At 55.2% G+C, this 26,079-nt stretch overlaps 12 protein-coding genes across 12 annotated transcripts; 6 read left to right on the top strand and 6 right to left on the bottom strand.

The window, feature by feature from the left end:
* Positions 1 to 227: 227 nt before the first annotated feature.
* On the top strand, positions 228 to 1,034 carry PG986_004135 (uncharacterized protein; the record flags this gene model as incomplete). The annotated part of the gene is made up of 1 exon (XM_066840357.1): positions 228 to 1,034. The coding sequence occupies one exon, from the start codon at positions 228 to 230 to the stop codon at positions 1,032 to 1,034; it is 807 nt and encodes a 268-aa protein (XP_066702984.1).
* A 1,500-nt stretch (positions 1,035 to 2,534) lies between these two features.
* On the top strand, positions 2,535 to 3,727 carry PG986_004134 (uncharacterized protein; the record flags this gene model as incomplete). The annotated part of the gene is made up of 5 exons (XM_066840356.1): positions 2,535 to 2,870; positions 2,934 to 3,009; positions 3,076 to 3,164; positions 3,234 to 3,411; positions 3,480 to 3,727. The coding sequence occupies 5 exons, from the start codon at positions 2,535 to 2,537 to the stop codon at positions 3,725 to 3,727; spliced, it is 927 nt and encodes a 308-aa protein (XP_066702983.1).
* Positions 3,728 to 4,671: 944 nt separating this feature from the next.
* PG986_004133 (uncharacterized protein) lies at positions 4,672 to 5,432 on the top strand (the record flags this gene model as incomplete). The annotated part of the gene is made up of 3 exons (XM_066840355.1): positions 4,672 to 4,829; positions 4,932 to 5,146; positions 5,314 to 5,432. 3 exons carry the CDS (start codon positions 4,672 to 4,674, stop codon positions 5,430 to 5,432), a joined length of 492 nt encoding a protein of 163 aa, XP_066702982.1.
* A 1,310-nt stretch (positions 5,433 to 6,742) lies between these two features.
* Positions 6,743 to 7,847, bottom strand: PG986_004132 (uncharacterized protein; the record flags this gene model as incomplete). Its single annotated transcript, XM_066840354.1, has 2 exons — positions 6,743 to 7,411; positions 7,470 to 7,847. 2 exons carry the CDS (start codon positions 7,845 to 7,847, stop codon positions 6,743 to 6,745), a joined length of 1,047 nt encoding a protein of 348 aa, XP_066702981.1.
* Positions 7,848 to 7,938: 91 nt separating this feature from the next.
* On the bottom strand, positions 7,939 to 9,099 carry PG986_004131 (SCF E3 ubiquitin ligase complex F-box protein grrA; the record flags this gene model as incomplete). Its single annotated transcript, XM_066840353.1, has 2 exons — positions 7,939 to 8,187; positions 8,251 to 9,099. The coding sequence occupies 2 exons, from the start codon at positions 9,097 to 9,099 to the stop codon at positions 7,939 to 7,941; spliced, it is 1,098 nt and encodes a 365-aa protein (XP_066702980.1).
* A 2,938-nt stretch (positions 9,100 to 12,037) lies between these two features.
* Positions 12,038 to 13,219, bottom strand: PG986_004130 (alpha/beta-hydrolase; the record flags this gene model as incomplete). Its single annotated transcript, XM_066840352.1, has 3 exons — positions 12,038 to 12,684; positions 12,778 to 13,001; positions 13,080 to 13,219. The coding sequence occupies 3 exons, from the start codon at positions 13,217 to 13,219 to the stop codon at positions 12,038 to 12,040; spliced, it is 1,011 nt and encodes a 336-aa protein (XP_066702979.1).
* A 1,764-nt stretch (positions 13,220 to 14,983) lies between these two features.
* Positions 14,984 to 16,192, bottom strand: PG986_004129 (uncharacterized protein; the record flags this gene model as incomplete). The annotated part of the gene is made up of 1 exon (XM_066840351.1): positions 14,984 to 16,192. The coding sequence occupies one exon, from the start codon at positions 16,190 to 16,192 to the stop codon at positions 14,984 to 14,986; it is 1,209 nt and encodes a 402-aa protein (XP_066702978.1).
* A 2,057-nt stretch (positions 16,193 to 18,249) lies between these two features.
* On the top strand, positions 18,250 to 18,896 carry PG986_004128 (uncharacterized protein; the record flags this gene model as incomplete). The annotated part of the gene is made up of 2 exons (XM_066840350.1): positions 18,250 to 18,299; positions 18,500 to 18,896. 2 exons carry the CDS (start codon positions 18,250 to 18,252, stop codon positions 18,894 to 18,896), a joined length of 447 nt encoding a protein of 148 aa, XP_066702977.1.
* A 705-nt stretch (positions 18,897 to 19,601) lies between these two features.
* PG986_004127 (uncharacterized protein) lies at positions 19,602 to 20,033 on the top strand (the record flags this gene model as incomplete). Its single annotated transcript, XM_066840349.1, has 1 exon — positions 19,602 to 20,033. The coding sequence occupies one exon, from the start codon at positions 19,602 to 19,604 to the stop codon at positions 20,031 to 20,033; it is 432 nt and encodes a 143-aa protein (XP_066702976.1).
* Positions 20,034 to 21,377: 1,344 nt separating this feature from the next.
* On the bottom strand, positions 21,378 to 22,190 carry PG986_004126 (uncharacterized protein; the record flags this gene model as incomplete). Its single annotated transcript, XM_066840348.1, has 1 exon — positions 21,378 to 22,190. The coding sequence occupies one exon, from the start codon at positions 22,188 to 22,190 to the stop codon at positions 21,378 to 21,380; it is 813 nt and encodes a 270-aa protein (XP_066702975.1).
* Positions 22,191 to 22,203: 13 nt separating this feature from the next.
* PG986_004125 (uncharacterized protein) lies at positions 22,204 to 23,479 on the bottom strand (the record flags this gene model as incomplete). Its single annotated transcript, XM_066840347.1, has 2 exons — positions 22,204 to 22,853; positions 22,957 to 23,479. 2 exons carry the CDS (start codon positions 23,477 to 23,479, stop codon positions 22,204 to 22,206), a joined length of 1,173 nt encoding a protein of 390 aa, XP_066702974.1.
* Positions 23,480 to 25,147: 1,668 nt separating this feature from the next.
* On the top strand, positions 25,148 to 25,876 carry PG986_004124 (uncharacterized protein; the record flags this gene model as incomplete). The annotated part of the gene is made up of 3 exons (XM_066840346.1): positions 25,148 to 25,328; positions 25,442 to 25,634; positions 25,735 to 25,876. The coding sequence occupies 3 exons, from the start codon at positions 25,148 to 25,150 to the stop codon at positions 25,874 to 25,876; spliced, it is 516 nt and encodes a 171-aa protein (XP_066702973.1).
* Positions 25,877 to 26,079: the final 203 nt, after the last annotated feature.

The following is a 26,079-nucleotide window of genomic DNA, read 5'->3' as shown; positions in this document are numbered from 1 at the left end:
TTCCGCCACATTGAACGCTTCGCCTTCTGTCGCATTGAACGCATAACCGTCCGGTCTCTTGAACGCAGCGCAAACATCTCCTCCAAAGCATAAAACCCCAGCCGTGTTCACCTCCCACACCCAGCCTCCAACCGACCGTCCCAACAGCCGACCTCCATGGAAACGGCAACTACCGCTCTCAACCTGCGATTCTTTCCGCCATTGTGACATCACCACCCACATACGCAATGGCCAAGATCTCGCCCCTCGCAGCGAAGTCGCTGCACAACATCCTCGCCAGGCATGCTGACGCCCTCGCAAAGAAAGCCCCTGAGGCCAACCCGGTTTTCGTTCCGCTTCCGACACAGACGGAAGACGAGGTTGATGAACTCACCTTCAAGTACGCCGACTTTAGCGTTAGCGACGGCAGTTGGGGCAGCTGGGGCAGTGATAAAGCTTCAAACGATGCAGTTTCGACGTCGGGAACATCGACTGCAGAAGACCTATGGAGTCCGGACGGAACCTCGACGAGTACAGATGGAGCTACGAGCGACGTAGCCTCCGCGCCGGCATCCTGGGAGGACTCAACCACCAACACCACCTCGCCGGATACAGTTGTGGACCTCTGGTTTGGGCCCGGGGGCGCGGCGGACAGCACCAGCTTCATGTCGTCGGCAAATTCCGCCGCCCCCGATAGAAACGGTTCCGAGTGGGGCTGGGAGTCCCGAGAGGACCGCAAAGCGAAGATGGACGCATACAAGAAGTACCGGGTGGAGACGTGGACGCCCCGGCAGCTCGAGCTCTTCCGATACCGGGACGTCTTCACCAGGCATGACGCGGATCGGGACCACGACCGGCTTCTGGCTATGCGGTTCATGAAGGAGTGTGCCCTGGACTTCGCCAGGCGGCGCAGGTCCCGGGCTCACGACCGCTTCAACGAGCACAGAGACTGGCTTGTGATGGGGTTGGGGGAGAACGAAAGGCCACACACCATCACCGAGCCAAAACGGACTGGGAAGAATCGCTGGGTGTCCATAACGGTGGATGAGTTCTAGGCAGATTGCCTACTTGGAATGCCATTTTTGGGATATGGCGAAGATTGCTGGTCCCGTTTTGGGCAAACTGCCCCCCATTCTGCCGCCAGGAGCTGAGCCAGGAGCTGATATATTGGGATGGATTGGGTATGGATTAGGCGTTACATGCGGCTCATTGACGCGCAGTTGCTCCATCATCAATATCGGAGGAATTCGGTGTCTTTCGCGAAGGGCCTGCGGAATGGTATGGCGATTAGGAGATGCTTTCTCCACGACTTGGTCAATTGGTCTTGGGTTTGACAGGGGGTGTTTGACAGGGCGTTCGTTTGGCATGGAAAGTCAAATCAAAAGCGAATACCAATAGCGCTGATAGGAATCGAACCTATCTCAATCTTTATCCTTTCTATGGACCGCGGGTTTGGATGCTAAAGTAAGATACCTACCGTTGAACACAGCTCGTCTCTTTCTTTTCCCTCCTCGGAGATCTTCTTGGGCGTGCAATCTTCTGCCAAGTCCTATGGTATGTGTAAGTTCTGCACGAAGTAACGAAGCCAGCTTTTTGCACAGACAGATCAGTCTCGCGGTGAATCCCGCGCCATCGCCAAGCAGCCCTTGCCGGAAGGGTCACCGCACCGGAGTGGCGACCGTGACCAATGACATACTAGCCACATGTTGTTTGTTTCTTTGAACCTCACTTCAACTTGAAGCATCGTGCGACGGACCGGCGGGCGAGTAACGCCATCATGGCCTTTCACCCAATTGGCTTGCTTGATTTCTATTTCTTGTCCCTGGATCTAGATCCACGAGGGGCCGCTGACAATCGGCAGCCTATATAATACGATGCCAGCCCGCCGATGTTTCGCTTTATGTCTGTCAAATCTACGTACTAATTCGGAAGCATGGGTCCAATGGAATACACTCCACTCAGGTTTGCTTCTTTCAAGCCTTATCGCAGAAGCATGGTCATTGCCTACACCCTGCGCGACGGCCCGGAGGCTCCTCCGGTCCGCCCGGAACGTACGATGACGGACGATGGACCTATCCAGTCCAGTGGTACGGATGCTGAAGCCCTTGGCGAGCTTTACCCCTTTCCCTCTCTTTCCTCCCGCCCCCTTTCTTTTGCCACAACCAGAACGTCTAGCTGATGCGGGCCCTACTTGACTCGGTCGCGCCGTGAATACTGTACTTTCTTTATTTTCTTCTTCTTCTTTCTTTTCTCTCCCTCAAAGCTCGACTCATGCATACATATGGCACCTGAAGTCTAATGATGGCATGCTTCCCGCCGCGGCAGGTACTGGTGGACTCACTACTTCAGCTCGGCCAAGACAAGGAACTACATGTGCTTCCTCGTGGGGTACAGCAACGGTCTGGGTCTGATAGGGGCACTTTGCGGCGTCAACTACGGCTTTGCCACCATGTTTTGTGCCGAGTTAGTTGCCTTGACCCACCCCCCACCCCCTATTTCTGCCGCACGAATATATTTGACCAAAAGGCATGTATACACGCACCACCAGGCTCGTCATGGCCAGCAAAGGCACCATCCAACCCTCGAACCGCATCGTCTACGCCGTCTTCCTCGTCTGCGTCCTCAGCCACGGCGTGCTGGCCTCGACGTCGTCCCGGTTCATGGGCCGGCTTCTGTACCTCTTCATCTTCCTCAACATGGCCCTCGTCGCGCTCGCCGTCGGCCGGACGGGGCAGCGCAACGGCGCCCTCTTCATCTTCGCCGAGGTCGACAACCTCACCGCGTGGCCTGCGGGCTGGGCCTTCATGCTCGCGTGGCTCTCGCCCATCGGGACCATCGGGAGCTTCGACGCGTGTCTAAGTCGGCAGTCTTCCCCCTCCTCCGTTGCACGCGTAACTTTCAGGTTATTTCATGGGGCCGGTGACAAATCTTGATAATCGTTCTTTTAACACTAGGTGTACATGTCAGAAGAGGCTTCCAATGCCGCAATAGCGGTTCCCATGGGTATCCTGAGCTCTGCTGGGATGTGCTGTACGTGATGAACCCACCCACGTATTTCCTGTTCTGGTTTGAGTTACTAAAAGCTTACACGAATAGGGGGCCTCGGCTTCATCATTGTCATCGTGCTCGCGCATTGCATACCGCCAGATATCGAGAGCATCCTCCATTCTAGATTCGGGCAACCAGTCCGTGCCACCACCATCCCTCGAATGCCTAGTTCGTCAAACAAGAAACTTCGCTGACAAACCCTGCAGATGGCCCAGATCTACTACGGCGCGCTCGGCAAGCAGGGCGCCCTCGGCTTCGTCGCGTTCCTCTTCGTTGTGCAGTACTCCATGGGCTTGTCCATCTGCGTGGCCGCCTCCCGGCAGGTGAGGGTCTTTTCCCGCGACGGAGCCCTGCCCTTTTCCCGATTCATCCGCCCCGTCGTGAGTATTTGTCTTCTCCCCCTCAGAAGCTTGCGCGACTCTGAGCTGACTCATTCGTACGCGCCTTTTTAGTCGAAGCACTTCGGCCACGTCCCCGTCCGCGCCATCCGGGCCTGCGTCCTCGTGGCGGCGCGTCGCTGTACTACTTCCTGGACGCGCGCAAGTGGTTCAGGGGGCCGGGCGGGGCTTTGGCGGCGGCGGAGGGGGAAGACGCGGAGGCCATGGAGGAAGAAGCGGCTGGATACATCGTCCCCTCCGGCAAGATGGAGAAGGGACGGCGGGCGGTAACGGACACTGCCCAGGGCGATGGAGTTTCCTAGGCTACGCAGAGGGGAGAGAGGATGGAAGGTTTCGTATCCTGCGTTATTTTGGGTCGAGTGCTGATCATATCTAGCCTTCCTCCAATCCGTGGACGTCAAATATGGTGAACTTGTATGCCATTTTGACAGGTATCAGGCGGTGTGTGAAGATGTATTCCGAATTATGGAGGGGATCTTGCGTGAGGGCGGCTGGTCCCCGACGAATCTTTCTCACCAATGGAACGACTTGGCGTGAGATCAAACCTGGTTTACAGAGGAAACCGCACAACAGAACCGGTGAATCAGGTAACAAAAAAGAACTTAGCAATAAATCCATGGCCAAAATGACTTATGCTAGTGGCACTTCAAAACGCGCGTTCAATATAGCACCGGCTTCGATCATGCTGACTACTGGTCAGCGGCTTGGAGAAAAACATCTTACCAGTCCTCTCAACTTACCCTCGCCCACCTCACTCATACTGTTACATGATAAGCCCAGCCATGGAACGAGATTGACCACACCCTCATAGTGCCTTTCCGCGTATCCAATGGACACCAAAACTGTTCTTGTCACGAGGAAGGCAGTTAGTTATGCAGCTTCATTGGGCATTTCGTCTTTGATGCTTCTTGGCAAGTGCCGGCGTCGCGGCTGCGGAGCATACTACTATATTTAGCCGCAGCAATATCGCCGGCCCCCGGTGCGACTCAAGTAGATGGCAGCAATATGTACTTCAGCCGCTCCAGCCTATTGGGTTCCAACGTGCGCCCATATCAGATCCCACGAGGGCTGCCGGCAGTGAGTGTCAATACCGAAGTGACCTCGAACACAGTTGCACCCAGAATCAGACCATCCTGCAACACATAAAGATCACTCACTCCTCTCCCATTTCTTAGTCTTGACCGGCATTCCGCAACGGCCTAGCAGACTTATAACGCACACTTATTCTTGATTCCTACCGTCCAGAATGTTGTCTCGGATCATCGTAGCTCTCACCTTCGCGGCCGGCGGCATGGCCCAGGCCCTCCCGGAAGGGTACCGCCAGGTCCTCATCACCTCGGCCTGGAACGCCAAATTTGTAGTCCAGCCCGTCGCCCCCGTCAAGAGCGGCAGCAACATCATCCTGTGAGGACCTTGTCTCTGTCCCCCCTCCCTCTCTCATCGGACCTCAGCGTCGCGAACCACTTACTGACAACACGCGCGCCCCTCGTCGCGAAATCATAATAGGAAAACCAGCACCAACGCCCCCGAGCAGCAGTGGTACCTCCAAGACGGCGCCACCAAGATCCAGCTCGCCAACACGACCCTCTGCCTCGACGCCGGCACGGGCCGGAGCAACGGCAGCCCCCTGACCGTCGCCACGTGCGCCGACGACCGGGCTGCGCAGAAGTGGGTGTACAACGCCGACAGCCAGATCGTGCTCGACGCCGCCTCGGGAGCCAGTAAGTTACTCTTCGTTCATTCATTCATTCATGCATTCGTCCAAGCAGAGGAAGATCACGGCGTGAGAGAAAAAGGAATAGAAGTAATTGAACCAGAGAAAGGAAGGCGATGGAAAAGAAGAGGACGAAGAAGTAAGAAAATCGTTCTAACAAAGGTTGTCCGGCAGAGCTCTGCGCCGACCTGTACACCGGCGCCGTGCGAGACAACACCCGCATCGTCCTCTGGCAGTGCATCAACGGGGACAAGAACCATGTCTGGAAGGCCCAGAATGTCACGGCCACATGATCGGATATCCGCTACGAAATCGTGCGGGTCAATGATGACCGAACCGAGGAGGCCCCAATTGGTGGTGGTGTTGGCTGAATGCTTGTTTCTTAATGGTAGCTCAAACAAGAAGCGGGTAGTGAGTGGGTGGGTGGTGTTGTTATCATACGTAGCTTTGTAAGTAGCAAGGGGTTAGAGAGAACCGAAAAAAGGACGGGATTACGCACTGCAGTCTTCCAGTCTTCGAAGTAATCGTAAGCCTATGGATGGATGGATGACAAACTGCCCTTCGGCTTGACATCGAAGCGGCATGCACATTTCACAGGTTCACATGTCACTTAAGATGTTACAGACAATGACTGCCACACAAACCATGAGAAAAATGCAGTCTTCATTTCCGGGACCGCTACTCCTACAATGCAATATGCCTGTCCCCCTTCTATAGTCTGTATTCCATGCAGAGGGAGCCCATGCTCTGCAAACCGACCAAGTCATCGATGAATACGAAAAACAAGAACGCAACCCGCCGGAGCAATTAGAAAAGAAGAGAAAACGAAGAAGGAAGAACTCAAGTCCATGTGGTATCTCAACAAGACGGCTTGAGACAAGCCATCGTCCTAAAAATGCAAATATACCTCGCAAGTCCAGCATCCTCGCTTGACTCCTGACTCCTCTACCCTTTCCCCACAGGTATTCCTTGATTCGTGTGGGCACTGCGCTTGGTTCGCTGCGATTGGGTTTCGAAAAAAAAAAAGTCGACACGCGATGAAGTATGCACCCCTCCGGATTGTAGTCGGCTGATAGAGGATAAAACATACGGTTGTCGATTGGTGCCGTGGGGAATAGAATCCAAGGACGTCAAAAGCCTTTGACGAGTTGATATCCATGTATGCCATCGTGCTGCTAACCGATGCAAACTCTACCTTCCGATGCCTCTGCGACTCCTTCAAAAAACGGGCCGATGGTGCCTTCAGGGAGGCTGCAGCTCTTCTTGTCCTGCCCAGTGCGAAGCGCAAGTATCGAAATCTTAGCTAGTAGCTTCCATGGCGGTACCTTGATAGGTCTCTTCTGTGACTGGTGTTATTTGAACTCCCGGCACCCCTGGGACGTCTTGGGTTCAAATATGGGTAATGATACTGAACTGGCCCATTGGAAGGAACATTTGCTGGTTGCGAACTTGCAAGTGTGTTTGAAGTAAAGTCCGTCGTAAAGGCAAACTCGGGGTAAATTTCATGATCCTGCACAAGGGCGTTAGACCAAAAGAAGGCCCCAGGCCCTCCTGGATTGGTGTTGTGGTAGGAGTTCGGGTGATTCAGATGCCTGCTCGAGTACTAACCAGCCTGCTCGTCGTCGTCATCCTCTGCTTGTTCGGCTTGGTTGGAGGCGGTACTGGGGCCGGTATGCGCTGAAGTCGGGCCAACCCCTTGGGGACCCAGAGTGGCGGTGCTGGGGCCCTGGTGATTCGGCGGCTGCGTGTGTACAGCTATGCTTTGCTCTAGGCTTGTCTGCGTTGGCGTGGTGGGGACTGGCCAGGCTTGAGAAGCATTCGTGGCGCCGGGATTGTTGCTCAATGGCGCATGTAGGAACATTGCTGGCTGCGCCGGCGGCGGAGGCGGTGGAGGGATTGCTGTGTTGAACTGAGGTTCGTCGATACCGGCAATCTCGCTACCATCACCCATATCATCGTCCTCGACTCCGTCCCCATCGTCAAATCCATCAACGTCAGGGATAGGCATGGCCTCGCTGGCCGTCGCTGCCCTCCTGCGCGTCTGAGCGCCCATTTCGTGATAGTCGGCAAACTCTGCTTCCGTGTTCAGGAAACGACGGAGACCACTAACGCCAGTGCCAGAGTAAACACAGAATACTTGCCTCTGATGTTCGGTAAACTCTTGCGGGGCGGCACGGCAGAACACTGCCAGATCATCTCGCATGAAGGCATGGACACCAGTCAAACTGAGGTGGGTAAGCTTTTGGCAGCTGTTCAGTAGCCGCATGATGCACTGGAAAACAGGTTAGCTAGTAATCCATGGATATATGACGGGGCAGAGTTGTACTTACAGGAATAGTCAGATTCACGCAATAGCTCAGGTGAACACGTTCTAGACTGCTGTGGTGATAGTCGGGAACAACATTTCCATTCGCATCCCGGCGGGGCCGGCTTCGTAGGTTGGCCTTGGCAAGCGCGTACATGCTTGCGTCGGTAATGCTGGAGCACTTGACCAGGCCGATGCGCTTCAGCTTGGGCAGGGTTGCAAGCTTCACGACAGACTCGTCGGTCAGGAGGGAACAGCAGCCAAGATCGATGTATCGGATACGGTTGCAGGAGCTGACCAGGCGCTTGACGCCTTCATCGGTGATGTGGCGGCAGTGTCCCAGATGCACGTAATGCAGGTTTCGTCCCAGCTTCGAGATGGCGTAAACGGCGGAGTCGGTCATGTTGCCGCACTTCGCCAACACGAGGTTCCTCAGACGGGGGCCACATCAACTATCTTCTCGACAGCCCGGTCCGTCAGCTTGACGCAGCAGGTCAGGTCCAGAATTCGAAGGTGTTCGTAGGTCTTGCCGGGGGCAGGTTGAGGAATGCTCCATCGTCGATCAGGTCGCAGCTGGCGAGGCGAAGTTCGCGGAGGGATTGGCCCTTGGCCAGGAGAGCGGTAACAGGCTCGTTGCCGATATTGCTGCAGGCGTGAAGGTCGATCTCGAGGATGTTGGGGCAGTTGTTGGCAAATGCCAGGATGGCGCCGTCGTTCAGTTGATCGCAATCGTTCAGTTTGAGCTACGGGAAAAATGTCAAGTCAGTTTCCGATGTGCCCACCGATGCTTGGCGAGGAATACGTACCCGTTTGATGTACTTGCAGCTCTCAGCGAGCGCTATCATGCTCTCGTTGGAAATGTTCTTGCAACCTGACACGTTAAGGCCCTGCAGCTTACGGCAGTTTTCTGCGATGGCGAAGATGGAGGCCTCGGTAATCTTGGAAATCTCGCTGTTGACCTTGGAGTCTTGGGAAATATCAAGGGCCAGCAGGTTGGGGTTGTTCTTCACCAGTGCAATCAAGCCATCGTCGCTGAGATCCTTGCAGTTTGTCAGGGTGAGTCGCTCGACGCGGGAGCAAACGGCAAGCGGCAGGACGCTCCCGTCGCTGACATTGGGGGCGAGAGCAGCCAGGTTGAGCCGCTTGATGAACTCGGGGTAGGCAAAGGTTGGCTGGTCCAGAGCCAGAGTCTGACAGATCAGCATGTGCCGCTCCCAGCTGTTGCAGCTCGGTCGGTGCCAGAGCATCTCGACTACGTTCCTAGCCCATCGCCGCGATACCAGCATGCACTTGAATAGCTCGGCCGGGGTGCTCAGGCGAGCGAATATGCTGATGAGAATCTCGCTCGGGAGGCTGGCGGCGATGGAAAGGCAATCGAGGTCATTAACCTGCATGTCTTGGATGTGGGGGACGACGCCCAGCGATGATTCGGAGTCGTTGTTGGCGATGTAGAAGTCGGATTCCTCGTTATCGGCCGGAGCGGGGGAGTTTGTCGAAGAGGAGGAGCGCGAGTCTCGAGAGGTTGATTCGGCGGGCTCTCCATTTGTTGCCGTGGCCGCGACGGTTGGCTCTATTCCACCCGCAGCCTGGGCCGCGGCGGCAGCGGCATTCTGGCCAGCGATGACATCAAGCGAGGGTGCCTTCGAGGCGCGCATCCTCGGAGTTACCAAAAAGACCGGGGACAGGCGGTTCGAGGTGGTTTGAGGGCGTTGATCGTAGTAGTAAGTGGTGCCGTGACTTGTCCTTTTGAGGCTGTTGTCGGGCCGATGGTTGGACTGGCACGTCGGCTACGAGTCGATAGTTAAGTTGATGATTAGAGCGTGACGTGAATGATGCTATTCCGTGTGTGTGCCCTGTCAGCGACCAGGGATGGATTTCAGGGAATGAAGGAAGAAGTAGTGCCCGATGTCCAACTTAAAATGGTCGGACTCTTCGTTTGTATGGAAGAGTGGGGATGGGGGACGGCCTGGTAAGGATGCGTCCAGTAGTTCAGTAGGCGCGAGTCTGGGCTGGGCTGGACTGGGTGATGAGAGGGGAGTCCAAGTCAGGGACGGACGGGCAGCAGGAGGGGGAGTCTGGTCTGGGTGCCTAGGGTGCCTAGGGTGTAGGGGGTGTGTTTTGTTAGGGCGTCGGGCCATGAGAGAGAGTGCGAGCCTGAGGGCTGAGAAGGACACTCAAGAGGGAGCCAGCCTTCCAGGTTAGGTGCAAGTGCAGAAGGGCGGGTGAAAGGGTGCAGGTTCCATGTGGGAATTAGGTACATGTAGTACATACCGCAAGAGCAGCGCAGCAACAATGAGTGAGTTGATGCGAGTATCTGGGAGGAACGGGCGGTCGGCTACTTTTCCTGGTCAGCACTGAACAAAGAAAGTCTCAAGCTGCAGCTGGCGGCCGCTGATGGGTTCCTTCGCAAGCGTGTCGCACCCGTCAAATTGCTCCATTTGATTTCAGATGATTCAGGGCAGTCAGGCAGGCAGTGGAAGGAATCGACAGCAGCCACATTAAAAAAAGTGATAGGAGCCAGTGAAGCAGGTTGCCGAACTCAATCCCTGGGCCCCAATCTTACCAAACTTGACAACCAACTCAATGATGAATGGGTGACTTACTTTGGCAGTTCTTTGGTTCCCCTTCTTTCCACCGTTTCGTTGTGTTTGGTTCTGTATTGCTCCGAGCGCGGGTGTTGTTGATGTGCTGGGTGTGTGGTGTGCGTCGGGTCGGCCGTCTCTTCCAAATCTTCCAGCGTTCCAGTACAGGCGTTGCTGATTAAATTCTACTTTTAGGTGGCTGGTGGTGGTGCCCAGGCGGCGATGATGGAGGGTGGGCGCGTCCAGCCAGTGGTTGGGTATGGGTGTGGTGTGTGATTGCGGGACAACCACCTTGGCTTGGGCTTGGACACCCGACGCTTGGGGTCTAGACAAAAGGCCTTGGGCAGCTCGAAGCTGCCGAGAGAGGTAATTGCAGTTGCAAATGTGGACAAGGCCGCTCCCTACTGTTGATTGGTCAAATGCCAATTCGGCCGACACGTCGATGGCTGAGCGATTTGGAAATTGCAACTGCCTCCTTGGTGGATGTTTCAATCAGGACACACCTGAAGCATCTTGACGACAACTGCTCCAATGCGAAAAAAATGCAGGTCACACTAGATCAATGCAACCTGTCCACTGTAAATGCGGGCGCGGGCGCGGGCAAGCAGCTCTTGGCTCTGTGCCTCCGTGCCCAAGGTTAGCAGTGGCAGATCAACACCAGGTTACGTAGCGCGTCACGAAAAGTCGGAAACTCCAGCCTGCTGGGAGTGTACTGTCACAAACCAGGGAAATCGCTACATCATCATAACCAGGGTCAACGGTTAAGGTTAGTGCCAGCCTCGCCTTAGTGCGGGCTGGCAGGCTGGTCCTATCCGCCTGGGCAGCTTCCAGCACGAGGAGGAGCCCAATCAATTGATTTGATTCCACCCAAGCCACCACCTCCAGCCGCTCATGTACCTAGCCGAATCTGTATCCCCCCAACTTGACATGGCCATAACAGTGGCTGCATGTGCATTATTGACGATGCATCTATCGACTTATCATTGTTGACACCCCAGCGCATCTCGTCGGGAATTCGTACGATGTAGGGTTGCGTCCCCTCATTCTATCCTCTTGTCGAATCTGTTGTTCCCCAGTCGCGATCTGTGTTTTGCTGTTTCTTCACCCCCGCGAAATAGTGGATAAGAAGAAGGCAGCGAGTGGGCGGGAGTGGAATACGACTGCGATGGCTTGCATGTGATGTGAACACGGCCAGGGCCAGCCCGATGGACGAAACTTGCGTCAGTAACCGCAAACTTTCGACAATAGATCAGATCAGGAAATGCCAATATGCCATAGTCAAAAAGTCGAGTTCCGGGTCAGGCCATCTATATCAATGCGGCCAAGATTCTAGAAGGAGGAAGACTTTTTCTAAAATACCCACAAGAACCAAGTATCAATTGCTTGCCGCGTTCGGTTCGTCATATTCTTCTCGGCCCCTGAGCGTCAACCAGCCTTACCCTTACCACGATGACGGCAGACGGTGCAAATAACAAATGCATGTCGGAGGGGGTATGAGGAGGAAACGGGAAATCCCGTCAGCCAACTTGCAATACGTGTACTTCTCCCTAACCCGCCCCTTCGTCACTTGCCTGTCAGGCTGTCACCATGTAAAGCGCATAGACGAACCTTAACCTCGCGTGCATGAGAATCATGAAAGCCCGTCATTTCAGGGTCCTGTTACTATTAATGAACTCGTGGTTTAGACTTTCCGGTGCGGATGGTGACATTTAGAGCCTGCCGCTGCAGTTTGTCTCGTCACCACGCGACCCCCGGCAGGTGACTCGCCGGCCTTGGCGTCTGACCCATTACGACTCGACTTCATGTCTCACCACTTCGTTCTGATTGCCTGTCAAGACGAGAGAATTCACGGAATCACGGCATTGCGGGTTTGTTCGAAACGTCGATTTCGATCCTACAGAAATCCCACATTCGTTTTAGACTTTGCGTCAATTGGATATCTTTATTATTATTTCGGGAACGCCGGGAAACGGCTTCCCCCGCATCGCGTGGCCATTCGTTTCATTTTAGTTCAGCTCGCCTCGGCCAGCACGCTCTGGACGAAGTCGCCAATGTGCTTGTTGGCGGCCTCGGGGCACTGGAACGCGACCCAGTGCCCGGCCTCCTCGACGAGCTCGCTCTTGAGCGGCTTCTCGAAGAAGCGCTCCTGGCCGCGGGCGTACTCGGGCAGCAGCACCGTGTCCTTGCCCGACATCACCAGCATGGCCGGCTGCGTGAACCGGAACGTCTTGGCGCCCGCGGCGAGCGGCAGCTCGTCCGCCATGTTGAGCTCGCGCACGCGGTACCAGTTGCAGGGCCCGTGGAAGCCGTGGCGCGCGTACTCCTGCGCGTAGAAGTCGACCATCTCCTTGGGCACCAGGGGCGACTGCCCGATCTCGGGCAGGTTGTCCTTGAGCACGCCCGTCTCGGGGGTGAAGACGACGCCGTTCGCGGGCGTCCGGCCGCCGTACATGCCGTTCAGGAAGCGGCTGATGCCGTCGGGCGTCCCCTCGATGATCTTCTCGGCCTCGCCGCTCGCGAGCTGCTTCTGGTAGCCGAAGTTGGTCTGGCGGGCGGCGAACTCGTCCAGCGTCTCCACCGCCGGCATGGGCGGGATGTAGGGGACGCACAAGCTGAAGACGGCGCGGATCATCTCCGGGTAGTACATGGTCATGCGCCCTTCATTTTCCATGTCGTTAGCATACGCAGTTCATTCCAAAGTAGAGCCAGCCAGATAGCTGGAAGTAGGTGAGGTCATCATCATCAACTTACAGATGAAGAAACCGCCCCAATCATGTCCACCGAGGATGATGGGCTGATCCGTCACGGCCTTGATAACTTGTGCGATATGGCCTGTCATCTTCTTCATCGTGTACTCCTCGTGCGAGTAGGGCGCCGACGTCTGGCCGTAGCCCAGCATGTCCGGGACGACCACCTGCAGACCCATAGACACGAGCAGAGGAACCTGGTAACGCCATCCCATGCCCAGATCTGGCCTATTCGACTGGTAGTTAGTATTCATGATCACCATTATTCCCAGCTTCTGTCTGGGGGCTGCAGCAGGGGAAACTCACCAGCCGTGGATAAGCACCACTGTTGCCTTGGGCGTGCCCTCCGGCTTCACCAGCATGTAGTGGTAAGTGATCTCATCGTTGATCTTGGTGAACTTGTGCTCGACCCGAGGGTCGTTGGGCACCAGATAGTCAACACCCATGATGGAGGATGGTCTTGGACTGTATCCGTCTATCCTGCCTGTGTCGCAGGAAGATGTTGTCTTCTATTTTCCCGCGTTCTCCTTGACGTCGGGTGATCAGATGAAGTGTCGTTGTCTCGGTTGCCCACGTGAGTAGAGCAGAAAAAAGCAAATTGATGAACGACCGAATTAGAGTGTGACGGGTTGGAGGGGGATCCCAGGTCCCCTATATACAAGTCGATTACACACACACGTCCTCGTCGCAACCCTGTGCCCGCCAGCCACGTACTATCTACCGACGGATACTACGGAGATTTCCACTTGTTCGCAAACTGCCGTTGAACAGCAGGCTTGTCAAACTGTCGTGCCATCTACGTATAGAACAACGCATTCCCCAAGGGGCCAAAAAAGCAAGCGTCGTCGTCGTCGTGCCCACAAAACCGGCGGGAGAGTTGCCTAGTTGGAGAAAGCGCCGTCGGCCGCTAAGGAGGCTACGGTCGGTAGAGCGAGGGCCAAGACCCGCACCTCGGCCCTAGAAGTCGAACAGGGAGAAACGATTGAAAGTCGGTTTTTTATATATATGGGACCACACCCCTTTGGGCAGTACCGGTAGCCCACGATCTACAGTAGTACTAGGGATGCAGGTCTCTACAGTACTGTCGGCAGTAGTTAGTAGGTATACAAAATCCTGCATCTGTCCGGTAGTCGTACTCGTACCTACCTACGCCAGAAACTAAGAAAAAAAACAAAAAAAAAACTGACCGCTTCCCCTTTGATGGTCAGTTAGGTAAGGACAGGGGCCTCTTCCTCGACGAGATACGCGGCGATGCACCCGATTTAGGAGATTTATGCCCCCGTTTTTGTTTTTTAGGTTCCGTTTCTATTTTCTTTTCCCCTTCCTGGCACGCATGGACCGAGGTCCGGATTTTGAAACGGCGATGGGGCCGTGAATACTTGCTAGACTTATCCAATTCAATGCCGTCTGTGTGTGCGTGGCCACTTCGGTTTCGTGACTTGTTGTGCAGTTCTACTTCAGGAGGAAGTTAATATCGTCGCATTTTTCCTCTGCGGGATATCCGCATCAGCAAACATGGATGACGGGTTTCCTCATAAATAGAACCAATGTTGAACCGCGTATCGAGCAGGAGGATGCAACCAGGCTAGGCTCGTCCGGCACGCCGCCAGGAGGGAATTTGACGATACCCGGATGGATATTCATCCCATACTCTTGCGTCTGCTCAAGCCTGCATTTCTATGTCCCGCATAACCGGCGCACCCGACTCCCGAAGACATCCAGCAGTCGCAGTAACTCTACATTGCATAGACGATGCGAGGTGCGGTGCCAAGTATATGGAGATACACTTACTGGAAGAGCAGCGCCATTGACAGAAATCGTCCACTGCCCGGATGTTATCACTATCACATGATTTGGTTCATAACCTACTGGTGATCACTGTGGGGTTTCGGACGAGACGTGGGGGGCCAACATGCACGTGTGGCCGTTGTCAATCAAAAACCCATGCCGCGTTTTCGAGAAGAGGGCCAAGTCGCATTCTATGTATGTAGAGCGAAGCTAATGAACTACTGGTACAGCCTGTATGTATATGATACAGGAACGAGGCTCTTACTTGCCCAACCTGCTGTTGATGCTAGGTCATGCAAGCTAATCATGGGAATCGATCTTTAACAAGAGTACAGTAAGCATACAATGGTAGAAACTGCTCGTAACTCGCCAATGGGCAAGGCTTTCATGCTCGTGATCATATCTTCGCACCGCTCGATAATCTACACGACCTGCGCAGCAACGGTGCCCACGGGCCTCTCCACAAACTCCAAGATGCCCTCGACGATGTTGGCACGGGCGGGCTCGCTGGCAACCGCCTTACCGGCGAGGTAGTGCATCCAGAGCGCGCGGCTGACGCGTTCGTCATCCACGCGGCCGATGGTGGTGCGCTTCTGCTGCTGCTGCACCGCCTCTTTGGTATTACCCTTCTTGCTATCGTCGAACACCACCGTAAGCCGCCCCCGCTCGTTGCGGGCCATGATGAGCTCGCCGGCCTTGGGGACTTTGCCGCGGTTGAAAATGTTGCGGAACTCGCGCATCGCCTCGCCAAACGAATCCTCCTTGTACTCGTCGCCGCCGGCGTTGGAGCGCGCGGTAATGGACCGCACGAAGCCGTCACGCAAGTGGTGGAAGTCGGTGTCGCGCACGGGCACGATGCGGAACAGGCTGCGGGGCTTCACCTCGCGCAGCAGGCCCTGCCAGATCTTGTCGCCCTCGACAGGGTCCAGCAGGCGGCGGCGCAGCTCGTCCTTCTCGCTGGGGACCAGCGTTGTGGCCGTCGGGTGGATCTCGCGCGTCAGCCGCTGCTGCAGCGCCGCCACGTCGGACGTGGCGATGTAGTAGCCGACCAGGTAGACCTGGATGCCGAGAAAGCTGACGGTGCGCATGCCCAGCCCCACGAGGGTATACTCGACGCCGCCCGTGTTGATCTTGCTCGGGTGCTGGCGGTCGTCGGCCGTGGTGGTGTCGAGCTCGAGGGTGCGGGGGAACGAGGTGATGCTCGAGTGGCCCGTGGGCACAATCTCGCGGCCGTCGGCGTCGTGGACGATGGTCTTGCGCTTGGAGCCGGCTTCGGTGCTGAAGGGGTCGGCGCTGCCCGCCGGCAGGCCCGAGTCGAACTGCTTAGGCTTGCTGATCTCCTTCTGCAGTAGGTAGGCCGTGTAGATGAAGGCGACGACGCCAGAGATGGCGCCGGCCATGAGGAAGTTGCGCCGGCGGACATGGTAGTCGTAGGAGCTGCTGCGCATGCGGTCGAGGTTCAGGTTCTCGACGGCGCGGTGCGAGGTCGGAGAGCGGCGCAGGAAAGTGCGGGCTTGTTGCGGGAATCGGGGGCATTGCGGTGATATGGAGGGTCGTAAGCATCTGGAGGTGGGGGACTGGAAGGCGCGCATGAGCTGGTCCTGGCGGACGAGGGGCCGTGAAGGCTTCATGTTGGCGGTTTGTTGCTGCTGAAGGTCTGCAGCTTGAGAGTCACTAGAGCAGGGGCAATAGAAAGGGTTGCGTCTGTCGTCAATTGGGCGTCCAATTCGGTCTTAGGATGCCAATTGTAGAGAATAGAATGCGTTAAAGGTGCTAAATCGTACGACAGATAGCTTGCTCAGTGGGTTACCCGGCCTGGAGCTTGGGCGTTTTCTTTTGCCCAGGCTAAAGGCATGTAAGCATCGTCATTTGCGGCCAAACAAAGTTCCCGTTGCCGCCATCTCTCTAGGCTGAGATCTTGTCGATCCCCCACCCCCAATTCAAATGTTGTCGAAAAGCTGCATCAAAACGACCAAACTCCAGCACCGGCCCGAGGCAATGGGCTGGCCATACATTTTGATCAAGGCAACACGGAAGGTTGATTTACATGTAATGAAGATCACATCCTTGAAAAATTACACAAACCTTACCTATCACTTGCAGACGTGCAGGGGGCTAATCAATCCCAGCTAATGTGATCTTCCAAATGACTGGCCCGTGGACCCTTTTAAGCGCCTGACACCTATCATCCCTTGATATTATAATTAGATCACCCATATCCTCGTTCTTTACTGGTATTCACGGCACTACGTGACATCTGAATCTCGCAGTAGGTCATAGTGTATGGAAACTTGATGATAGCTTGGCCCTGTAAGGTAGTTGACTAGGAACTTTTTCAAGGTTCTGATGAAAGCTTTGCTGCGTTCAAGTGGTCAGTACCCCGGTTTGGTGTCTCTGGGTGAAGCCGTACCCTGTATTTAAACGGATTGGATTTGTAAATGCGATGTGCGCCCTTGATATGATGTTGCCTCGTGTGTCTGGAATGGCTGCCACTTTCATAGTATGTGCCCCTTAGATGGAGGTAGGTTCTCAACGCCTGCCGGCCACTCCAACATGTCACGGGATTCATGGCAAGGCCTCTCCCTCCAAGGACCTCAACCACTTTATCCCCTCTATGAAACTACACGTAAACCGTCTCATGCCTTGTCGGATGTTGGGCTTCCTCGGACTACTGGTTACATACACTGACATGCCACCAAAACATTGACTCAGACCACCAGAAGCTACCAGTCCACATTCAATACGACGGATCTGTTGTGTGGCAAAACTGAATTCCATACCAACGTATGGTGTCTAAACAGATGACCTGGGCTGGCCAACAGAATAGAGCTAACGTTGGCCGCATATCATGTATTATATAAAGACTTAATAAATGATATCTAAAGCAAGTGCTAAGTAATTATACCAGGAACCAAATGGGCATCATTTAAAACACTGACCTTTACTGCAAGTATTAGGCCTACTACAAGGACTAGACTGTTATGTGACTGGGTCTTTCTTCCTTGATAACCCCTCTCACCTTTGATATGAGATTATATTAGGTGTTGTGTCTCCAGCCATGCCTCGGCTCGGGCAATTCCTTTTGGCACGAGGTTTACGATAGCTCACTTTCCTTATTCAATCTCTAGAGTTCTTCAATATAGGGAGTTCGCCTAAGTCCTGAGCAAGCTGATGCCAGTCCATAGAATATGGCCGATCTCAGAAAGGGGTTTCCAGGTTGCCTTCTAAGATATCGGGATGACCAGTGAACTCAGGGACACCTTCCACGATGGCTGGGGGCAGGGCTGAAATAGGGGCAGCTAAGGCAGGCCAATCTGCGAGAGAAAGCGGCAGCTCAAGGTAGCAAAGGTCGGGCCTGTAAAACACCGCAACACTGCTTGGTTTTCAGTTATAATAAGTCAGTCACCGAATTTTACCAATGGGATATTCGGCTCTTGCGTGCGTGCCCAAGACGGCATCATGCCTCTTACACCACTCAAAGCTGGGGTACCCCTGCAACAGCCCGACCTCGGCCCCCCATTTTGCGTCCAAATTAGGAAACTGCTGTGTCGGTCATTGCGCTCACCCGCATCTTGCCTTCGCATGGCATGCATTGCTGCTGCACCGTACTTTATGTAACTATCACAGCTCTTCCCATATGTTCCCCAGCAATTCATCCCGTCAAGAGCGTCCGCAGAAGAAACCAACAATGCAGCTCCGACGAATCATCTACGCTGCCCTGCTCGCAACCGCGGGGGAGTCCACCCGCCTCCGCCGCCAAGGACGGGGCAGCCGATCCACCCCCCAAACCGGGCACTCCAGCCTCCTCATCCCCGACCAGGACCACAACCACCACCACCGGCAGCAGCGCCAAGCCCAAGCCCGACAACAACCCCAACCTCCTCGGCTCCCTCTGGCGCGTCTCCCGCGAGTTTGGCGTCCTCGGCTGCGTGCCCCAGGTCCTGCCCCCTCGTGACCTCGCTCCCGCACATCCCGCCGGCGCTGCTGGGCGCGGACCTGATCAAGCAGGCGCTGGCGCAGACCACCCTGGGCCTCGACCAGGTGTGCGAGTACCGGGTCACCGGCGCCGCGGGCGCCGCGTTCTCGTCCTTCCTGCCGACGTGGTACGGCTGGTACGACGAGCACGCCGGCCGCGAGATCCGGCGCCTCGTCGAGAAGTGCCCCAAGGTCGGCGCGCTGACCCAGACCGCCGAGGCGTACCGGTCGTGCGCGCAGGTCGTGGAGATCATGAGCGCCGCGGCGGCGACGGAGGCCAGTGCGACGGCGGCGGCGGCGGGAGGTGCGAAAGCGAAAATTGGTGTGGAAGAAGACGACTACGAGAAGGTTGAGCTTTAACCAGCTTAGGTACACGATCCAAACTTTCATCACATTTCATATATACGCTCAAGTCCTTTAGTTTAGCTATCCATCTATTGTGCTCGATCTAGCTTCCGCAAACCCAAACCCTCCAAAGAAAAGACGACAAACACCATCGGGTCTTGACTGCCGATTCCTTACCCCAAGCTCTGTCCGATAGTCCAAGTATGTAATCCATACCCACCTGATCTCCGTGTCAGACTGCGAGTTGCATTGACAAGGGGTTGGTTTCCCCATACCTCTGTGTTCCCATCGCGTTGACTTTACTTGGGCCCAAAGCACACCGGGCCAGCGTTCTAAGAGGTCGCACGACGGAAACATGCCTCCTTGTAAGGGCTCTCTAGACCGTAAACTTTGTCGAAGCCGGCATCTTCCAACATCTTGAAGATAGTCTTGCCAGTCTCCAAGGCACGGCCTCTGGTGCGGTCCTGGGCGGGGTATCGAAAATGCAGCTCTTGCAGATCCGGGAACGATTCCTGTGTTGGTTAGCAACGAGACGAGTTAGCCATGACTTAGATCATCGTTATCCTAGAGGTCTTTCAGGACATGGGAACCAAGGGGGCACTAGCAGCACCAAAATGAGTGTAAATAAGTACTCACGAGACATTGCTTGATAACATTGCGGGTCATGTGAGTCGTGACTTGAGGTGAACAAAAGTTCTCTAGGTGCACCACCCTGACAACATGGTTGCCGAGGAGCGGGAGTTTCTTGTAGTAGGGAACCATCAGGTCGACGCGCAACATTCTGAGCATCGGGAAGTCGATGTGGCGGAGGAGCTGCCAGCGAACCGGGTCTTTGGCCCGCTCGAGATTGATGGCGGCGTCCTGGATGAAGGCCGCGTAGATAGGGCGGCGTGGTGGGTCGATCTTGAGGAAGATACCGACGAGGTCGGGGAGAAGCCGGTCGTTCATGTTGCGCCAGAGGAGGTGCACGCCTGCGTCGAACCAGACACGGTTGACGCGGATGAAACGTTGGAGACGGTGTTTGCGACGGCGATCCAAGCCGTCTTCACAGAGTGCCTCCGCGATCATAGCCACGAGCTCGGGAATTCGGAGCGCCTTGTGCGCGGCAGTCTCGAAGACCGGAACAAACGACATGTTGAATCGATGGGTTGATGAAAGCGTCTAGGATATTTCAGCGAGACATTAGTTAGTACTGCAAGCTGGAAAGAAGCCATAGGGGACATCTTCGTGAGACGAACTTATTGTTAAGGTTGTTCTGTGATGGTAAAATGATCGCTCCGCAACTGAGCAGACGCTGAATAAACGACAACTGAAGTTCCTGCTGTGGATGGTGAAGGGCGGTTGTTGCACTTCTGAACCAGACAGTTGGTGCTGGCTTGAGGGAGAAAGTAGTAACGGGAGATGAGAAATTGTTTCTGGTTTTCGCCAGGGTTGTTTTTGAGATGCTGCTTCTGAATATGCGTTGGTTTATAGATTGTTTTTGATGGTAGCAAAAAGATGACCGGGTTTACGAGGAAGATGACCTGGTTTGGGAGAAAAAGTGGCCATATGGAAGAGGCCTATAGATCTGGGCTGTGGAACAATCTCCCGCTTTTGAATCGGATAGTCACGTTGAAAGCAAATCTGATTCTTCCTTGGCCTCTCACATTGAAGCCACTGATAGTTCACCTTTCGTTGGATCTTTTATTTAATTAAGCAAGGAAGATGGAATTAGTCACAAAGACGTCGCTGGTAAAATAGTAGTTCACTCGCTGTTCGTACACACTCCTTTCACTTAATCTTTACTGGATTACAGGCTACGATATGCACCCACGAACCATAGATCTGGACTCAGACCGTCGTACTTACGACCCAAGGCAAGTAGTACTGACTGGCTAACAGGTCAGGGCTGTTCAAACCCGCCTGATAGCCATCAGGCTACAGATGCATAGAATCTTGAACAGACGACACCACATGCTTGAATAAATCACAACGTACGAGTCCTACTAGAAAGGAACTAATGATTGGCATTTGGGGCAGCTTTAATAAGTGATACTATGCGCGAACTATGAGATGATTTAATTTCATGGCAGGAAAAGCCGGAGAGCAAGTTCGATGCGCCATTATGTCAAGCACTTATAAATCAATATGAGCATATGTTACAGTTAGGTGTTGTACTCTGGGAGAACATGGCCAGTTTCGTCATCGAGTTTTATCAACTAGTTGACATAATCACACAGGGAATAGTAGACGGCTTCAAGGGATGTATCCCACGAATCTAGCCTGAAAGGCATGAAACCATCTGGGCAATATCAAGAATATCCTCAACTGCCACCAGCAACACCACCACGCCGCCATCCAACTCCCCAACTCCCAATAGCTCTCAACGCCAAGCTCGATTATCCCTTCTTGCCTCGTACAAGCGCACGGAACCGTGAAGCGATGTGTGAACAACAGTAGCTCATCTCATAAGGGGAGCAGCTTATATTTACCACTGGGGTCGGGCTGCTCCTGCTCTTAAAAGTTAAATTTCGGGGGTCCTCCAAACTTGGAGCGGCGGAGGTTGACCCCCTGAGCCCGAACCTCGCCGTCGATGACCTGGCAGTCGAGCTCCTCGGCCATGCGGTTGAGGTCGGCGACGGTGTGGACTTTGGCGTCGATCCCGGCCTGCACGGCCATGATGATCTCGTCGTAGCCGTGCCCCGTGGCCCGGGCGACCTCCTGGACGCACGTGTTGGGCTCCTCGTCGCGGTTGCGGTTGCGGCGGCGGCGTTGGCGAATGCCGGACTCCTTATCCCCCGTGCCGTCCTCCTCCTCCGTCTTCTCCATCTTCGTCGTCTCCTCCTCAGCGACCAGGGCGGCGTCGGCACCGGTGGCGGTGGTATCCACGGCGGGCGCGCCGCTACGAGCCTCGCGGAGGGCCTCGGACATGGCGGCCAGGATGCCACTGTAGTTGTTCAGCACCGGGCCCAGGTCCTTATCCGTGTCAAGGACGCCACCGCTGCCCTCATGCTCTTCCGGGTTTGGCATCGGCTCGACGCCACGGAAGTGGATCTTTGCGCAATCGTTTTGTTTTCTGGGGTTACAATACTCCCGGGCAACCAGACCAGAGGAAGAATGTTCGGCGGAAGGGGCTGGAGCCTCGCCGCGTTTGCGAGGCTCAGGGTACTTTCGGAGGATTTGCATGCGCCCCTCTGGCTCTTCACTCCGGGGAAAGATCATAGAAAAAGGTTCTTCGTCGGAAGCGACCGGAGCCTCGGCGTGCGCCTGGCGGTAGGCCTCGGAGACGGCTGCTGCGATACCGATGGCGTTGTCGGCGGCCACGGCCATCTCTAGGACGTCGTTACCAACGCCGCCTTCGCCCCTTTCCGAGATAGCCCTGGGGGGGACGGAAGGGATCGATCTTGGTGGCGTTAGTGCCGCGGGCCGCGAGGCCGGCCATCGCACTAGAATCCTGCGTAAAGTAGCGGACCAGGAGCATCGCGCCGCCGATGACGAGGGCACCGGCTGCCAGCACCAGCAGGTGCGACCGGGTGCCCGACGCGTGCGTGTAGGACAGGAGGGTGGTGCCGAGGGTCAGCCCCACGTAGGCCGAGTCGCTGAAGAGCATGCCGGTGCGGAGCGGCCCGCTCTCTTCCACGAGGGACATGGCGTTGCTGCCGCCGCCTTCCTTGTCGCTGCGGGCGCGGACGTCGTGCTCGCGGCGGACGCGGCACGAGATGCCGTACAGGACGTGGGCGCTTTGCAGCTGCAGGTAGAACCACAGCCAGCAGGCCATGGGCGCCAGGACGGTCCAGGTGGTGCTGAACTTGCGCCAGGCGCTGTAGAACAGGTAGACGGTCACGCCGAGCTCGCCCAGGACCGAGGCCAGGCGCCAGAGGGCCATGTAGCGCATCAACTTGGACAGGGCGGGGGCGCTGGCGTAGTCGCGGACGCAGCGCCAGAGGATGAGGCCGGCGTGGATGGGAAGCTCAGAGACCATATCCCAAGTGTCTGCGGGTGTGGGGAACCCATAGCAGACAAGCATCAACATTACTACTCTTCATGGATGGACCCAAGGGGTGGGGAGGCAGTCGAAACGAGGGGGCACACTTACACCAGACGAGAATCATGTAGGTGGACACTGTGGCACTGTGATTTTTCTCGATATCGCCGTTAAGGCCAATGGTGCTGAGGGCAACCAGCAGGACGATGACGTGATGAAGTTTGGCCATAGCTCCAGTGCGGCCACGATAGAGGAAGAGATCACCGACGTAGCCGCCACAGTAGGCCAAGGCAATGAAGAGCAGATAGTCGCCGTAGGTGACGCCGCTGCCGGAAATCAGGGGATCGTTGAAGGAGGCTTCGCCGACGAGGATGCACATGGTGGGAACGATGCCGAGCAAGGTCAACAGGCCATGGGTGATGAGGGTGATGTGGTGCACGGAGAAGGCGTATCCATGGTCTTCGTCCTGGGCGGCGAACAGCCGGCCATAGACGCGGGACAGGATGACGTCCTGCAGGAGCTTCTCCATGTAAACGTAGCCGACGGCGAAGATGGCGAGCAGCAGGGCCGAGAAGGGAAGCACGGCCTGCGCCGCGGCCTCGAGCGGCATGCGGGCGATCTTGGGCGGATCCATCTTGATGATGAGCCCTGAGCAAGCGCTCAGCGCTTACCAATGATATAGGAGGAACGGGTCGAGTGATAAAAGGAGTTGTCGAGGCTCAAGTAGTCGAGAGCTGCCTCTTTATACAATGGACTTTTCTCTGGATCACATGACATGGACCAAGTCGAGATCAAGGACCAAAAGGTTAACCACCGAAAGAACCGGGCGAGATGGTCTCAGGACCAAGACTCAACTCAAACTTCAGTGGATTCGCTCACGTTTCCCAAACCTCGTTTCGTGGAAAACTGCTCCGATATGTGCGCGAGTGTTCTCGCGCCTTTATGGCAAATAGATTAACCTCTGCGCGTAGGTTTGTCGGGGCAAGGAAAATAACCGCCAGAGTGCTCCATGATTGAAGATACGCCAGCAAGCCACATGAGCAAGCTTTCCCAGATTTCGTCCATTGCAACAACCCGGACGGCCTTTGCGATCGAGATCCAAAACAGACTCCGACAGGCCTAGTGTCTCTCCCCAGGTTGGTGTTGCCTTCCACTGTGGCGCACTTCCCCCCTTTCCCCAGAATCGCCCCGGCGGTGGGCCAGTTAGTTGATTCACTTGCGCTTCGGCTAGATACCAACCAATGCAACACAAAGTCAAGTCGTACGATCGGTTGGGCCTAATCGACACCATTGCTCGCAAGGCCTCCTTCGCCATTGAATGTTTGACCTCTCGTTGGGATTCGAAACCCCGCCGAGCTTATTGGCACTTTGCACTCCATGCTTCTCCGCCAAACAGCATTGCTAATCCAAGCATTTCAAGGGTCCTGGATTCCCTAATTAGCGTGATTTTGAGCGTGATAGGAGCCATACGAGTCAATGAGCCACAGACAGCGCCGCACCTCGATTGGGCAGTCGTAAAAGTGTATCTACGCCAAGTAGGTCTATCAATGGCGCAACATGGACACAATAGAGACAGCGTATGATCCCTGGTTTGCCTGGATGTACTAATTGATTTGGAAGATGCGGTAGGGTCGGAAACCCTATTAAGCGCTCCGACTTGCAGTGATTATATGCGTATTTTGTAGCATCATTGCTGTCTCGTGCTTCTGAGTGGACGATGATAGACATACATGAGTCTATAGGCCAAGAAACATGAGGTAGTAGCTGAGGCCAGAACTCATGAGGAAGAGGAGAAATTGATCATTGTAGAGTTGCCCGCCATGGTTGTTAAGACGCATACCATATCTTGACCATCACGGCCGCCGAAGTCTTCAGGACCAAGCGCTGCAAAGCTTGCTTAGGCCCCGAGATAGAAGGAGTGCCCGGTGCCTGATTTCATTGAATAGACATGCTATCAAACAACATCTGATATGACTTAGCATGAAAGAGCTGCGTCATGGCTCAAGAATACTCAACCCGATTGTTTTGAATACAAGAGGGGGAGGGCATCAAAGGACCATGACGATGACTTGTGATGACGCCTTTGCCAATATGAAGGAACACAGGCAACAAGTATTCAATGGTAATTCGGCTCTATAAAACCGCAACCCCAGAACGCTCACCAACAACCGCATCTTCCCATCATCCCTAACCCTCTCTCCAGACCTGAAGCTCATACAAAGCCAAGACCTGAACTCCTTTCCTGCTTCGACCAACTTACATACCACCCCAACCCAGAAAAAGCCGTACGCCCGTCGCCAAGATGCAGTTCCTCGTCATGCTGGCAACTCTTCTCCTTGCCGCCTTCCAGGCCCATGGCCATGTCATCCCCTCGCCCGCCAGCGTCACCGCCGACAACACGATCGCCCCGGTTGGCGTCCAGCGCTTCGCGAGTACTTGGGTCCAAACGACCGACAACCAGCTTCTCTGCGCCGATAGCGGAAGTAAGTTAAATCCCATGTTTTCTCAACCCGGAGCCAGAAGGAAAAGGCTTCTTACGAATTAGCCGTTGCCTTCTGAAGCTTGGTAGTATGCTGACAGAGAATCCCGTCCACAGTGACTTCCATGACTGATGACTTTGCCCGCGAGGCTGACTGCAAGGTGCTGGCCGCGAATGCCCAGAACATCCTCGGATACTGGGACACCTCCAACTGGGATGGGGACAGCGCCGCCCATACCATGACCGACTGGTACACCTGCAAATTCCGAATTTCGGTCCCTTCCCTGCCCGGCGGCGATGGACACATCTGGTAAGTGACCAGCAACCAACCAAGACTGATCTCCGCTCGGTTTCTTCTGGGGAAGGAAAGCTCTGTTTGACTAACTGGAGGTCTCCTTCTTACAACACAGGATCGGCAACGGAGACGTGCGCCAGGTGGTCGGCCAGGCCGTCGCTGGCTATGCTCACGCTGGCCAAGTCGCGGTCCTGGGCCAGCTGACCTGCAGCCATCCCAATGGGGAAATTAACGTCAACTGGTCCATTTCAGGCTGATCACGTCTAAACCTTGACTTCTCGAGGAGGTCGGATACGCGATGGATGGAATATATGCGTGCTATAGTGTCTGAGAACAGCATCTTGAGGAAACACCCAGCTAGTTGAGCATTTGTTAAAACGAGTAGCTAGACTAGGCGAGTTGTGCTTGCTACACAACCATAGTGCAATTCTATGTAGTCGAGAATACGCTGTCGCACCTC

Source organism: Apiospora aurea (genome assembly GCF_038362705.1).
Source record: "Apiospora aurea strain CBS 24483 chromosome Unknown utg000003l_segment0_segment0, whole genome shotgun sequence".
Lineage (NCBI taxonomy): Eukaryota > Fungi > Ascomycota > Sordariomycetes > Amphisphaeriales > Apiosporaceae > Apiospora > Apiospora aurea.
Note: the sequence above shows the minus strand (reverse complement) of the source record. Positions and strands in the feature narration are given on the sequence as shown.